We start from the raw sequence: 15444 nt of genomic DNA on the forward strand, positions 1-15444 counted from the left end.
AGATGGAGGCTGCTGAATAAGCCAGCATTTGGAAATAGGGATCATAGAATTAGGGTGCTTCTCTTCACTGTATCTCACGATCCAAGGGTTTTGTCTTTTCTCAATTCATCAGATTAGAAGGGAAACACAAAGATGATGCATCCGTCAGATCCTATCCATATTTTCTTCACCAAGACTCCCAAACCAGCCACTCTACTGAAGCCAGGTGGTAAGGTTGTGAAAGGGTAACACACCAGATTTTGGAAAAGCAGCCGAGACTTGAACATGAACTCTTCTGCTCAACACAGGACACATTATCTAAACTCTCTGGGCAAGATGTCTTTATTTTTTAAATGAGCAGAGTAGCACCACTTACCTCACAGGAGTGTGGTGAGAACTCAACAGATGATTCATGTGGCGGAACATTGGCACCCCAAGCGTGTCCCATGCCCTCATCTGTGGAACCTGTGAATGTGTTCCTTAACATGGCAAAAAGGGACTTGGTAGATATGATTAAGAATTTTGAGATGGGGCGATTATCCTGGATTCTCCCAGTGGGCCCTATGTAGTTGCAAGGGTCCTTGTAAGTGAAAGAGGGAGGCAGGAGAGTCAGTCAGAGAAGGAGATGTGATGGGGTCTGAGTGAAAGCAGTTACTGCCACAACTTCTGTGGCAGGATCTGGATCCGGCTCTACTCTACTTGGCTCTTGCTTCAGCTAGGTTTTTCCAACTTCCCGTGCATTCTGTGAGCGTCCCAGGGCTCTCCCACTGAATTCCTCATCTGCAGAAGTCAACCAGAGTAGTTGCATTGTATGCAGTTGAGAATCTTGTCAGCTGAGATAGTACAGCTTCAGGGTCTACTGGATTCAGGAACTAGAGCTCAAAAGGAGACTCTCCCCATTCCGTCTTGTTGCCACTCCCATCTGTTTTGACCTGTTTTTATGATGGCGGTGGTTTTGTTGGTTGTTTTGCACGTTTCTCAATTTGGTAGAATGCATTCTCTTACAATTGGTGGTGGTGGGGGGGGTCACTCCTTAAAACAGGTGATCTCAGGACAGAACTCTAATTGATAGGGCCTGACTCACGTGATCATACCAAAGCCTTTCCGTATGGCAGGAGATGGGATGGAACTGGCCAGCCCTGAGTCATATACTGTCTTCCGGGACCAGGGGGTGGTGGACACTGTGGTAAGAAACCCCAAAAGAGCAACACGAAGTTAGTGAGGGGTAGTTTTCCAAGCCTGCGTGAGTGTTCTTTCCTGAAGAATAGAGGGAAGGAATGCTAAGCAGGATATTTTTTTAGAGATGTCCACTTCATAATTATTGTTGTAATTTTATGAGAATTCATTTATTTGTTCAGATAATACTTGTTTAGCATTTACTGTGTATCAAGCACTGTCCTGAACTCTGGGGATACAACAATTAACGAAACATAAGAATTTATCTCTGGCAATTCAAGGAACCCCAAATAGCGAAAACAATCTTGAAAATATGAATAAGTTTGGATGACTCACTTCCTAATTTCAAAACTTACCACAGACTACAGTAGTCAGGGCGGTGTGGTACTGGCATAATGGTAGACATGCAGATCAATAGAATAGAATTGAGAGTGCACACATTAAAATTACAAGCATTTATGTTTAAGTAATTTTCAGCAAGGGGTCAAGACAGTTCAATGGAGAAAGGATAGTCCTTTCAACAGCGATACTGGGACAACTGGATGTCCACAGGCAAAGGATAAACTTGTACTGCTCCCTCACATCATACAGTAATGAGCCCCAAATGAATCATGGACCTAAATATAACAGGTAAAACTATAGAACTCTTCTAAGAAAACATAGGCAGAAACCTTTGTGAACTTAAGCATGGATTAGACCATGCTTTCTCAGATATGACGCCAAGAGCACAAACAACAAAAGAAAAATACAGATGAATTGGACTTTATCAAAACTAAAAACTTGTGCTACTAAGGGTACCATCTTGAAAGTAAAAAGACACTCCTCAGAATGGGAGAAAATATTGCAAATTGTTTATCTAGTAAGCGACTTGTAGCTAAACAACATAAAGAACTCTCACACCTTTAAAAATTTACCTGTACTTGGAAAACATAAAACACTGATGAAGGAAATTGAAGATGACACAAAGAAATGGAAAAACATCCCAATCTTCCAATCATGGATTGGAAGAACAAATATTGTTAAAATGTCTACCCAAAGTACTCTACACATTAAATTCAATCCCTATCAAAATACCAACAGCATTTTTCCCAGAGATAAAATCCTAAAATTCACAATCCTAAAATTTGTAGGGAACCACAAGAAACCCCAATAGCCAAAGCAACTTTGAAAAAGAAAAGCAAAGCTGGAGGCATCACACTTCTAGACTTCAAGATATATTAGAAAGCTATAGTGATCAAAACAGTATGGAACTGGCATAGAAATAGACACATAGATCAGTGGAACAGAATAGAAACCCCAGAAATGAACCCACAAGTATATGATCAATTAATCTTTGGCAAAGCAGGAAAGAATAGCCCATGGGGAAAAGACAGTCTCTTCAACAAATAGTGTTGGGGAAACTGGACAGCAACATGCAAAATAATGAGACTAGACCACTTTCTTTCACCAAACACAAAAATGAATTCAAAGTGGGCTAAAGATCTAAATGTGAGACAGGAAACCATGAAAATCTGAGAAGTGAACACAGGCAGTAACCTCTTTGACATTGGCTGTAGCAACTCCTTTCTGGGTATGAGCTACCTTATGGTCCAGCAATTGCATTACTAGGTCATTACCCCAAGAATACAAAAATACTAATTCAAAGGGATACAGACACCCCAATGTTTAAAGCAGCATTATCTACAATAGCCAAATTATGGAAACAGCCCAGGTGTTCATCCACTGATGAATGAATAAAGAAGATGTGAGATATATATACACAACCAACTTCTGCAATTCAAAGGATCCATGCTTGCTCTGGCCATGGTTAGTTTGGAAATGGAGAAACTTATTCCTGATTGGCTTCCTCTGACAATTGAACTGCTTCAGAAAGCACAGATGGATAGCTCCCAGCTGATCCACTGTCGGGAGCTCGTGGCTCATCACCTTTCTGCTCTGCCGTCTTCCCTGCCACTCAATTCCGTGTATGTCTACCGGCCCCTCAAGCACACCCTGGTGACCTGTGACAAAGGAGTGTTCAGATTACAGCCCTCCTCTGTCCCAGGCCCAGACCTGGGTTTCTCCAAGGACAACAGCAAACCGGAAGTGCCGGTCCGAGGCACAGCAGCCTTCTACCACCGTCTCTCGGCGGCCGGGGGGTGGGGAGGCAAGCAGACGTCTGCCAAGCGCGAAGTGGAGGAGATGGAAGTGGATGACTTCTACGACGGCATCAAGCGGCTCTACAATGAAGACAGCGCGCCGGAGAACGTGGGTTCTGTCTGCGGCACTGATCTATCGAGGCAGGAGGGACCCGCTTCCCCTTGTCCGCCTTTGCGGCCAGTTTCTGTCCTGTAACTTCGAGTGCAACTACTCTGGGAATGGGAACGTGGGAAACGGGAAAGGCTGTATGAAGGTGTGTACCTTAGCAGGCCCGTTGAAGTGAGCCAGAAAAAAATCCCCACTTACTTGTGTGGCAAATTAGAATCAACATCATTTAAGCATTTAAAGACCAAAAAAAAAAAAGTGTAAAATTCAAAAGATCCAAATTTTTTTTAAAGTAAAAAAAAATTTTGGAGTGTTAAAAAAAATTATATACATATATATATATATATATTCATCATATATATATAATGAAATAGTACTCAACCATAAAAAGAATGAAATCTTGCCATTTGCAACAATATGGACAGAGCTAGAGAGTACTAATTTGCTAAGTTGAAATAAGTCAGTGAAAAGCAGATACCATATGATTTTACTCAAATGTGGATTTTAAGCAACAGATGAGCAAAGGGGGAAAAAAGAGAGGGGGAGGCAAACCAAGAAACAGACTCTTAGCTATAGCGTACAAAATAATGGTTACCAGAGTGGAGGTGGGTGGGGGATGGGTGAAATAAGTGAAGGGGATTAAGGAGGGCACTTGTGATGAGCACTGGATGATGTATGGAAGTGTTGAATCACTATATTGTACACCTGAAACTATTATTACATTATATGTTAACTAACTAGAATTTAAATAAAAACCTAAAAAAGAAGATACATAACCCAATCAAGAAATGGGCAAAAGATCTGTTAAACATTTCTCCAAAGAAGGTATACAAATGTCCAAGAAGAACATGAAAAGATGCTCAGCATCTTAGCTATTAGGGAAATGCAGATCAAAACCTCAGTAAAAGACACTGAACATCTAGTAGGATGAATGTTATAAAAAAAAAAAAGGCAGATAATAACAAGTCTCAGCAGAAGTGTTGGAAAACAAGTGTTGAAGAAATTGGAACCCTCATACATTGCTAGTAAGAATGTAAAACTGTACAGCCACTTGGAAAATAGTTCGGCATTCCTTTTAAGGTTAAAAATATATGTGACCCAGACTCAGCAATTCTTCTCCTAGTTATATGCCCAAGAGATATAAAAACATATATACACATAAAAACTTGTACACAAATGTTCATGGAAACATTATTCATATCTATTAACTGATGAATGGATAAATAAAATGTGCATAGCTATACAATGGAATATTACTTAGCAATGAAAAGGAACGAAGTGCTGATACATGCTCCAACATTGACCTTGAAAGCATGCTAAGCAAAAGAAGCCAGTAACAAAAGACCATGCATTGTATAATTCCAATTTTATGGAATGTCCATAATTCCAATTCTGGAATGTCCAGAATAGGTAAATTTATAGAGACAAAAAGTCAGTTAGTTATTGCCTGTGGGGGGATGGCAAGAAGGAGAGTGACTGCTAATGGGAATGTATTTGTGGGTGGGAAGGAATGAAAATATTCTAAAATTGTGATGATGGTTAGGCAAATCTGATTATTTTTAAAAATCCATTAAATTGTATGCTTAAGTAGGTAAATTGTGTGTTAAGTAGGTAAATTGTGTGGTATGTGAATTATATCTCAATGTTAAAAAAAATCCATGCCTTCATGGGCTTATATTTCTGTTTGAAGATAAGGAAAACAAACAGAAATATATAAATAAACATAAGGTATTTTCAGTGTTGCTAAAGAAAATTATAAAGCAGAATGAGGGATAGGGAGTTTCAGAGAGTGGATGGGGGCTGCAGTTATGACTAGAGTGTTGTTGAAAGCTTTACAAAGAAGGTTCCATATGAGCAGACACCTAAAGGAGATGAGAGTACAAGCCATGTGGGGAAAGAGTACTCCTTAGAGGAAACAGCAAGTACAAAGATCCTGAGGCAGAAGTATCCCAATCATATGGCTGAATGGCAATGTCAGTGTGGCTTCAGTGTGACTTCAGATATTAGGTTAGTTGGTGTCCTGCCTGTTACTGTTTTAGACCTTACACCAGTTTTTGGTATGCAGGAATCAGGAGTACATCATCCTATTCTTGAAACCTTGGTCTAGGAAAGTGATTCTCAATCTTTTTTCTGCCTTGATACTCCTGAAAAATATGTTCCAGTGAGCAACTTGATCCACAGACATTAAGATTAGGAGTGAGATAATCTATACCATATAGGTTTGCATATATGTATACTGTCCTAAGTCTTCCGCTCAAGAAAGTATATCAGAATGAAAAGGACTGAAACTAATGTTAGTATAAAGATAATTTTGAATCTATTCAATTTATTAAAAAAAACATAGGACAACCTATAGAATGGGAGAAAGTATTTTCTTTTTTTATTGCCACACCTCTAGTTTACTTATTTATTTATTATTTTTTTATTATGTTATGTTAGTCACCATACAGTACGTCATTAGTTTTTGATGTAGTGTTCCAAGATTCATTGTTTGCGTATAACACCCAATTCTCCATGCAATACATGCCCAGATGTGGTCCATACACACAATGGAATATTACTCAGCCATCAAAAAGGATGAATGCCCAGCTTTTGCATCAACATGGATGGGACTGGAGAAAGTGTTTTCAAATCGTATTGTCTGATAAAGGCCTGGGGCCTAGAATATATAAGGAGCTTTTACAACCCAGTAACAAAAAGACAACCATGTCAACTATATTCAGATTTTTTTTAATGATACCAATGAGACCTGAAGGGAAGAAAGAACATATTTTCTACTGTGTTTGTAACTCTGCATCGTACCCAAATGCACCACATTCATTAGGTTCACAATAAATATTGTTGACAGTCTGAATGATAAGAAAGGGGGAAGAAAAAAAAAGGACAGCTAACTTTTCAAGTGGGCAAAGGACTTGAGTAGACATTTCTCCAGAGAAGATATACAAATAACCAACCAACAATCAAAAAGATGCTCAACATTGGTAGTCATTAGGGAGATGCAAATAAAAGCCACAATGAGATAGCATTTTATACCCACCAAAATAGCTATAATTAAAAAAGAAATAAACACAAATACCAAGTGTTGGCAAAAATGTGGAGAAATTGGAACGCTTGTCCATTTCTGATGAGGATGTCAAATGGTTCAGCCACTGGGAAAAATAGTTTGGCAGTTCCTCAAAAGCTAAACAGAATCACCACATGACCCAGCAATTTCACCCATGGGTATATAGGCCCAAAACAATTGAGAACAGCTACTCAAACAAATCCATGCACTTGATTTGATGATAGCCAAAAGATGGAAACAACCCAAATGTCCATGAATGGATGAATAAATAAACTAACTGTGGCATATGCATACAATGGAGTGTTATTAGCCATAAAAAGGAATGAATACTGATACAACATGGTTGAAACTTGGAAGCTTGGAGACATGTGCCACGTGAAAGAACACATACACAAAAGGTCCCATATCATATGACTCCATTTTACATGAAACATCCAGAATAGACAAATCTGTAGAGACAGAGTAGATCAGCAGTTGCCAGGAACTGGGGGTAGGAGTCAGGGCTGAATAACTGCTTCCTGGGAAAGAGTTTTATTGTAGGATAATGCAAAAGATTTGGAATCAGATAGTCGGGATGGCTATACAACATTGTGAATGGACCAACTGCCACTGAGTTGTCCACTCTAAAATGGTGAATTTGATGTTCATTTACTAAAATAAAAAACATCATAATGCATTCCAATGTAGGCCTTTTATTATTGATAAGAAATAACCTAGTAACATATCTATGAGGACATTGTAATCTAAAATGCTCTACCATGGCAATGCCACTCCCCCCCCTCCACCAGTCTACTTTGATATCCTTTTAATTCTCAGCTAAGGGCTTGCCACTGTGTATCACATAGAGACGCATGGACGGGTAGGCAGGTGTGTTCTTAGAGGTGGACAGATTCACTCCCTTCTCCCTCAGCTGGCTTGTTTTGAGGGGGTCATAACTCTTGATTCTCTTGATGACCGTAGTTCATATCCATCCTGTCTTACCATCTCTTCGGTACCTGTAGGTCTTACTTCCTTGCACTTTTTAACATCTCAAGCCCACTTTGTCTGTCCCCATGCCACTACACTAGTTTCTCAAAAGTGACCACTGTAGACCGGTTGCATCAGAATCACCTCACCCCGGGCGCCTGGGTGGCTCAGTGGATTAAGCCGCTGCCTTCAGCTCAGGTCATGATCTCAGGGTCCTGGGATCGAGTCCCGCATCGGGCTCTCTGCTCAGCAGGGAGCCTGCTTCCTCCTCTCTCTCTCTGCCTGCCTCTCTGCCTATTTGTGATCTCTCTCTGTCAAATAAATAAATAAAATCTTTAAAAAAAAAAAAAAAGAATCACCTCACCCCAAAGCTAGACTTACTGAATCAAATTATCTGGCGGGGGGGGGGGGGAGAATCCCCAGGAATCTGCATTTTCATTAAGCAACATTGCCATATGCTTCTGCATGTAGACATTTAAGACCTTTACCTTTGTTCTGGATTCCCCATTAATAGTTAATTTACTAATTCATTCAACACTGAGTGTCCATCCAGGCAGTAGCCTAGATCTAAGGTGAGGAAAAGAAATGGGAACCCCAATTTGCAAAAACAAACATATAAACAAAAATTTTTTTAAACCCTGTACTTTGATTTTTCAAAAGTACCAAACCATTGTTCAATATAAACTATCTAAACCCAAATTATTTCAACACCAGTTCATTCAGACCCATATGTTTCTAGATAAGACTGTAGTAACAGTAACATCACATGGATTTATGTGTTCCAAAGACCACAGACAGTTCTAGCAACTGGCCAGATGTACAAATTCTGTCAATCTTGACAGAATGGGATGTCCTTCAGTCCTATAAACTCTGTAAGTATCCTTCCCTAACTTCTCTCTTTGGAGACCCTACTCCAAAGAGTAGGGTCTTTGTCAGCTCATGTTTTTTCTTGCTCAGCAACTTCAATAAACTTAGCTTTATAAGCAGCAGGTTTCCTTGGTGTTCTTTTTGTTGGGCTCTAAGAGCAGGCACAGATATAATATTATTTTCTACCATGAATTATTGTTTATCTCCCTCACTATTATTTTGCATTCTGTATTATGTGATACTATCCCTAGAATCTAAATTTATAGTGTTTCTGTGCATTTTCCTCTTGAGGCACATCAATCAAGACCCAGCCTTTGGCTCCTTGTTCTGTACACTTTGAGAACAGAGTATAGGAGAGTTGTTTCAGGAATTGAGTTACTGAAGCTGTAGCAATCCCACAGTCTTAAGCAATTTTGAAATGTGTCTAGATCCAGTAGCAACAAGGACTGTGATTTCTGAAATGTCACCAGGGTGTCTCTTGACTTGGATTTAGTCTCCTTCATCCTATTCAGGATTTAGAGGATGTGTTCTATGAGAAGATCCCTCTTTGTACAGCCCTGAACATTTTTCTTCTACTATTTCTTTATTTCTTCCCCTCCAGTCTCTTCATTATTCCCTTCTACACAAATGCATAAACTTCTAGGTCTATCCACCATGAATCTTAACTTTTTTCCCCCTTTAGCCATCTTCTTTTTGATTTCTAGCCCAACCTCTTGGGTTGGTCTTCCTACTCAGTAATTCAGTTTTCAACTATGTGCTATATAATAACCCATCAGCAAAGGGTTTTCTCCCCTTGTTTTATGAATGTAACAGCTTCTTAGACCTCCCTGAGTTTAGCTGTGGCATGGGGAATTGTAATGGACTGAATGTTTATGTCCCTCTAAAATTGGTATGTTGAGGCCCTAACCACCAATGCATTTGGAGGTAGGACCTTTGGAAGGTAATTAGGTTTAGAGGAAGTCTGGAGTATGGAGCTCCCATGATGGGATTAGCAACCTAACAAAAGAGGAGACACCAGAGCTTGCTTTCTCCACCATGTGAGGACGGAGAGAGAGGGCAGCTGTCTATAAGCCAGGAACCAAATTTGCCTGCATTTCGATCTTGGACTTTCCAGCCTCCAGAACTGTGAGAAATAAATATCTGTTGCATGAAGCCACTGGTCTATAGTTATTTTGTTATAGCAGCCTGAGCAGACCGAGACAGAAGGTGGAGTCCTCTGCTTTCCTTCCTGATGCCTCAATGTATCATGCAGTTGGACAGCTTGCTACATTCCTCAGTCCAATCCCATCTGCTTCTGTCTTTTGTGAATTTCTCAGCAATATTTCTAGGAACGCTCAATCTGTAATCTGCTAACAGTACCATCTTTTGTATTCCCACACTATCATGGACTTACCCTTTTAAAAATGTTTTCTCTGCCTTTACAACAAGACTTTGGACAGGAGATAGGTAGGCACACGTGTTCAGTCAGTCATCTCGGTTCAGTAGCAGAATTCTGATCTCCATTCTAGGCATGGCTTCTCGCAGTGACTTTGTGAAAGCCTGGGGTGGTAAAAATGGCATTGATCCAGAAGCCAAGATACCTAGATTTCATTCCTGGGTCTGTGCTCACTTGCTATGTGATTTCAGGTGAGCCATTCACTTCTCCAGGCTTCTTGCCTCTTCTGAAACCCAGGCGGGTTGGCCGGATTAGAGGCTCTCAACCTTCAGATTCCAGCACGTGTCAAAAAGCCAGAAATAACAATGGTTTAAGTAGGATAGAAATAAAGTTCTCTATATTGTAAATAGACAGCCCAAGGATCTCATGACAGCTCCAGCATCTTCAGGCACCCAGGCTCCTCCTTCTTGGCTTTTCCTTGCCGTCCTCAACACCTGCTTTCCGCACCATGGTCCAAGATGTCGTCTTTAGCTTTCATCTCCACATTTCGGCAACAGAAGGAAGGAAAGGGAATGGCCCCCTTTAAGGACCCTGTCTGAAACCTCACATGCCACTTCCTTTTATATCCTGTCCCCAGAAACTTGTTCCTAACCCCTACAATGATCGCTGTAGCTGCAAGAGAGGCTGGGAAATGTAGTTCCCCACCCCCGCCCCCACCACCCCGGGTGTCCATGTGCCCAGCTAAAATTTGAAGTTTCTTACAGAGGCCCAAGGAAAAGAAACATCAGGGGACAGCCACAGGCTCTGCCACGGTGATGTGCCAGTGGTGATTTGTGCGCCAGGAAACCTAGTAATTGAGTAATTAAGTACTCAAAATTACTAATGAATTATTTGAAAAACCATGGGTGGATTCAAGGTCATCCCCATATTAACACCTATTCTCTCTTCTTTATATCTTGATGAGTTTTTCTTTGAGGCAGTGTTTAGTTCAACAGTAGGGAACTTAGTGAAACATAGCCTTTTCAGTGCCTCGGTCTGCAGGGAATTATTGCAGCTGATAGGGAGTCCTTACCAACGTTTGTGGTTTTGTCCAGTGTGAATACATTAATAAGAAAGTGTCATGCACTTATCTTAATGGCAATCACATTGGCATTTGTGAAGGGAAGAAGGTTAAGAAATCTTACAGCAAGTGAGCTCGGAAAGGGCTTATCATCTTGAAGACATATGCGATTCAGGGCATATAAAATCTCTTCTGCACGAACCCTTTACAGTCTTTCACCTGGGAAGCTTGTTCGCAGTACAGTGGACAATAGAGTTCACTGAACAGTTCACAGAACAAACACAGCTCACAATACAGTGGGTCCCCGGCCCACTTCATACCATAGACTAAAAATCTCTGGGAGTGAGGCCCAGAAATGCACCAAGGGCACAGGCTCTCCGGGTGATTCCTAAGGACGCTGGAGGTTAGGAGTACTTCTAGGGATCTTGGGAAGAGCTCTGGCCAGCACTTTTCCCAGTCTCCCGTGGACTCCTTGCCCTGTGTCTGGCTGCCAGGCAGCTCGGGCAGCTGGAGGCTGAGGCTCCCGCCTTTCTGAGGATGTTCGGTGATGTCGTGGTTTTACCAAATGTCCCTCACAGCACGAGGTTGAACCGCTACAGTCTCTAGCCCCATCCCTGACACAGCTCTTCTTTGCAGCTTAAAATTATAAGCAACTCTTGGAAGGTCAGTACGTCCAGTAAACTCATTTGCTGCCTTCTCCACCTGTCTTTCTGGTCCAGGCTTCACCAAGTGTAATGTACCAGGTTGTAGCCTGCAGATGTAAGAGATCTTTTTGGCTTCCGTACATACACGGATGAGCTCGGGACTGATAGATCTCCCCTAGCAGGCAGAAAAGCATAAACCGCTGGGCTGTGGGGTCCACAGCCGTCCGGGGTGGAGGTGGGTTGTGGGGGGTGGTAGTGGAGAAGAAGCGAGCATCTGTTCTGTGCTCAGGGCTCACCACGGGTTTCTGATGTACACAGACTCATAGGACACTCCCAAGAGTCCCGCGGGAGAGAGTGACATCTCACTTGATTCTCATTCTCCGGAGTGCTTAAGTAACCTACTTCATCTCCCCCAGGAAGTACAAGAGGCTAACCGACCCTCCTTGACTCAGGGTCAATTAGCAAAGTAGAAGAAAAGGGACAAGGATATCTGTGGTTCTCGAATTAACACATTTCCGCCACAGCACATCTTCAAACTGTTGTGTTTGCCCATCCCCACAGGAGAAGCTTCCAAGTGTGTCTCCCATATGTACTTAATTATAAATATATACATCAGAAACCAGTCTGCTCTTCAGACCTTAGTGGGTGACAGCAGCAGCTGTGGTGTTCAGGCACAGCTCCTCCGGCCCCCTCCCCAGAGCACCAGACACCCCGTAGGTTTGAGATGTGACCCAAGAGTTTGTACTTTTAACCATCACCTGGTTCCCAGGTGATGTGACCCAAGAGTTTGTACTTTTAATCATCACCTGGTTCCCCGGTGATGTCGAAGCAGCCTCTGATGGACCTGGCTTTCAATAGCATTGCCATCACCATAACCCCAAGGCAGAAATTTAAAGCACTAAAATATGACGGAATAAAATAGTAATTCTAATTAATATTTTTCCTGCACCCAGATAATTGTCTTGGGCGGCTCCAGGAGCCAGAGATTCCATTTTGGAAACCGGGGCATTACACGGAGCCACACTGCCAGAGAGGCAGGCCGGGTGGTACTTCAGAAATCACAGAAATTTCCCAAACCTCAAACGTTGCGAATGAAGGAGATAATAAAGGGACACATCAGATGGGCACAGCTCTCGGGCCCACTAATATCCCCCTGTCGAGCTCAAGCACTCTGCCTTTCATCTTTAGCTAACTCTACTCCTATCATCTTTCCTCTGCCTTAATTTTTTTTCCCTTTGTGATAACAGCTACCATCACTTTCAGGTAACGCAATCTAGCACCCCTGTTGTTCCTTTTATGGAAATTCTAGCCACTGCAAGTACATGTGGTACTTGATATCCACAAAGCAAAAATGTTCCGAGTGAATGATGCTTTGATTGAACTTTAATTTTGCTGTTGCTTTGAAGTCGTGGCCCTGTGTAAGTGATGTGCTGTTCAGCCTGGTTACTTTCAGAAGCACTTGGAAGGGAATTTTTCCCTACTCAACATACGATGTAGATTTCCAGTGTGCCCTTGTAGATTTCTTTAGTGCGTTTGCTGTTTTGGGTGAAAAATGAGGCAGGCTTAAACGCAGTAAATAAAACCAGTCCCAGCACTTTGAAAGAGAAGAGGCAAGGTATTTACAAAAACTTGGTGCATAAATTTAAATTGAAAGGTTACTATATAGCATTGGGCTATAGTAGCAGGAGGCTATTGTAGGAATATGATTATATTATAAATAATATCTGACATAATTAAGATATATTATAAATATTATAAATTACAGCAATAGGCTGTATTATAAAAGAAAGATGAAAAAAAGTTAACCAGTGCTTCAGCAGTTGAGAAAAGAAACATCTTTTGAAATTTCAACATAAAGGCAGCTGGAAGCGTAGCTTATTGGTAAAGACAAAATGCCTGCTTCCAGAAATAATCCCGGAGTTTCCTGTGACCAAATCCAAGCAAGAGAGCAAATGTCATGGACTGAGAAGTGCTTTACATAAAGCCATTTGCACCGCACAGGAAGACCGCTGTGACCCATTGCTGGCTTTGGTGGAATTAAGTCTTGATTAACCATCTTCCACTTTCTCCCTCTTGCCCCTCACCTCATTCCTGCCTCAGACAGGTCAAACGGGAGAAGAGAGGCACTGGGGACATGCACCGTCAGAAACAGAAACAGAAACAGAAGGCCCATCTGGGCTTCGGATGCCCCGGACGTCTCCACTGACTTTCCAAAGAGGAAGAGCAAAACAAGAAGCAGTGTTTGCATATTATGTCCCTCAAAAAATATTTATTTGAGTCCAGTAAGGTGTCCTGCAATGTATGGATGCCGGTCTTAGAATCAGCAGTTACTAAATGTGCTATCCTGGGCAAGTCAACTCAGTTAGACTGAGTATGAGTTTCCTCGGCTGGAGAATGCAGAAGATGACTCCTGAAATCTAGCTGTGGCGGGGTAAGGATGGCCACACATTTTTGACACCTTTCCTATTGAGAAGTCGAGTCTTGGCTCACGATCTTTGAATAGTAAATAGGATATGGCAGAAGTGACATTATTCCAATTTCCCAGTCTAGGCCTTACTCTTCTAGAAGCTTCCATTTTCTATCAAGAAATACTTTGGGTGCCCTGAGCCACCATATATAAAGTCCAACTACCCAACAACGTAGAGAAAACAGCTAAAGGGCTCAGCTAAATCTAGCCTTCCAGCTGTCCTCATCAGGGCACAGTCATATGGGAAAACCAACTTGGACTCTTTGGTCCAGCCCAGCCACCATACACATGCCGGCTAGTGACCCCAGTCAGTGACACTTAGAAGGACTGCCCAGCCAAGTTCTGCCCAAATTTCTAACCTGCAAAATCGTGAGACATAAGTTATTATATAATAATAGGTAATCTGTTTTAGACGATAGTGGGGCTCAAAAAGAGATTATAGATGGAAAAGGACTTGTCAACTGCAAAGCAACAAGTTTTGTCACTAGTATAGAAAAGAACAAATTCAGTCTCTGAACACAGGCGTTTAAGTAGTAATTTTGGTGACATTTGCCACTACTACTTAAGGATGCAGTCACTTGCCATCTGGTGACAGTAATGGAGATTAAGAGAAATACCTTCAATGTCTAGATATTTATGTTGATAAGGGCCAAGGCTCTGTAAGTAAGGGACACTAACGCAAACTCCTGCTGAGCAAAGAACATACCGTCAGGCTTTGAGTTATTTATTTGGTAAAAGAATTGGGAGCAATGATTTCTTTTCTTTTCCTATGATTATATTCACTTTAGAGTATTTTGAAATAATCAAATCAATTAGCTGGAATACACAAAAACCTGGTACTGTATCTGAAAATTCCATCAATGCTTCTCATTGCAAATCTTTCCAAAATGCCATAATAGCTTTCTTGCCTGTGTCAGTTGTTCGGGAAATCCAAGACCTTTGAAAAGACTGTGAAAAGTTACCTCATACGTTGAGTGTTTGAAACTTAAAGTGCATTTTCCCCCTGAAATGCCCCTATAAATGAAAATAAGATTCCAAGACACAAAGCCAATAGAATTACCAATGTTTTATAAGGCTGCATAATTATGTATTTTAAGGGTTTTTTTTTAAGTTTTTTAAGAAGATTTTATTTTTTTATTTGACAGGCAGAGATCACAAGTAGGCAGAGAGGCAGGTAGAGAGAGAGAGAGGAAGGGAAACAGGCTCCCTGCTGAGCAGAGAGCCCAATGCAGGGCTCCATCCCAGGACTCTGGGATCATGACCCGAGCCAAAGGCAGAGGCTTTAACCCACTGAGCCACCCAGGCACCCCATATTTTAATGTTTAAAAAAAATGTCCCCAGCAAATTCCATGCAGTGATTTCTTTAAACCTCATAAAATGGGCTCCACCTTATCAAACTCTTTTCAGTCAGATCTAAGGGAGTCTGCAGGATGTCAGAGCCCACCCAGGAGGGCAACAGCTTTAGGGAGGTAGCGTCTGCTACGTGCTATCTGTCTGTCTAGGGCTCAGCAGAGATCCCAACCCCGGGAAGCCCTCGGCAGCAGTCTGCTGTTGACCCCGGAAGAAGCAGGTACAGCGACTAAAACGTGGTTCAAATCAGAG

The 15444-nt window shown here is 41.6% G+C and overlaps 1 protein-coding gene across 1 annotated transcript; it reads left to right on the plus strand.

The window, feature by feature from the left end:
* Nucleotides 1–132: 132 nt before the first annotated feature.
* Nucleotides 133–3493, plus strand: LOC122890195 (cyclin-I-like). Its single transcript, XM_044225932.1, has 2 exons — nucleotides 133–224; nucleotides 2898–3493. The coding sequence occupies exons 1-2, from the start codon at nucleotides 133–135 to the stop codon at nucleotides 3487–3489; spliced, it is 684 nt and encodes a 227-aa protein (XP_044081867.1). The 3' UTR covers nucleotides 3490–3493.
* Nucleotides 3494–15444: the final 11951 nt, after the last annotated feature.

The sequence above is a fragment of the Neovison vison genome, chromosome 11 (assembly GCF_020171115.1).
Source record: "Neovison vison isolate M4711 chromosome 11, ASM_NN_V1, whole genome shotgun sequence".
In the NCBI taxonomy this organism is placed as follows: Eukaryota; Metazoa; Chordata; class Mammalia; order Carnivora; family Mustelidae; genus Neogale; species Neogale vison.

Excerpts from the sequence above, each read along its gene's own strand:
- LOC122890195 (XM_044225932.1), top strand. The coding sequence starts at position 133 with ATGATGCATCCGTCAGATCCTATCCATATTTTCTTCACCAAGACTCCC. Across the intron at positions 225-2,897 it reads GGTGGTAAGGTTGTGAAAGG|ATGTGAGATATATATACACA; the intron begins GTAACACACCAG and ends TGAATAAAGAAG.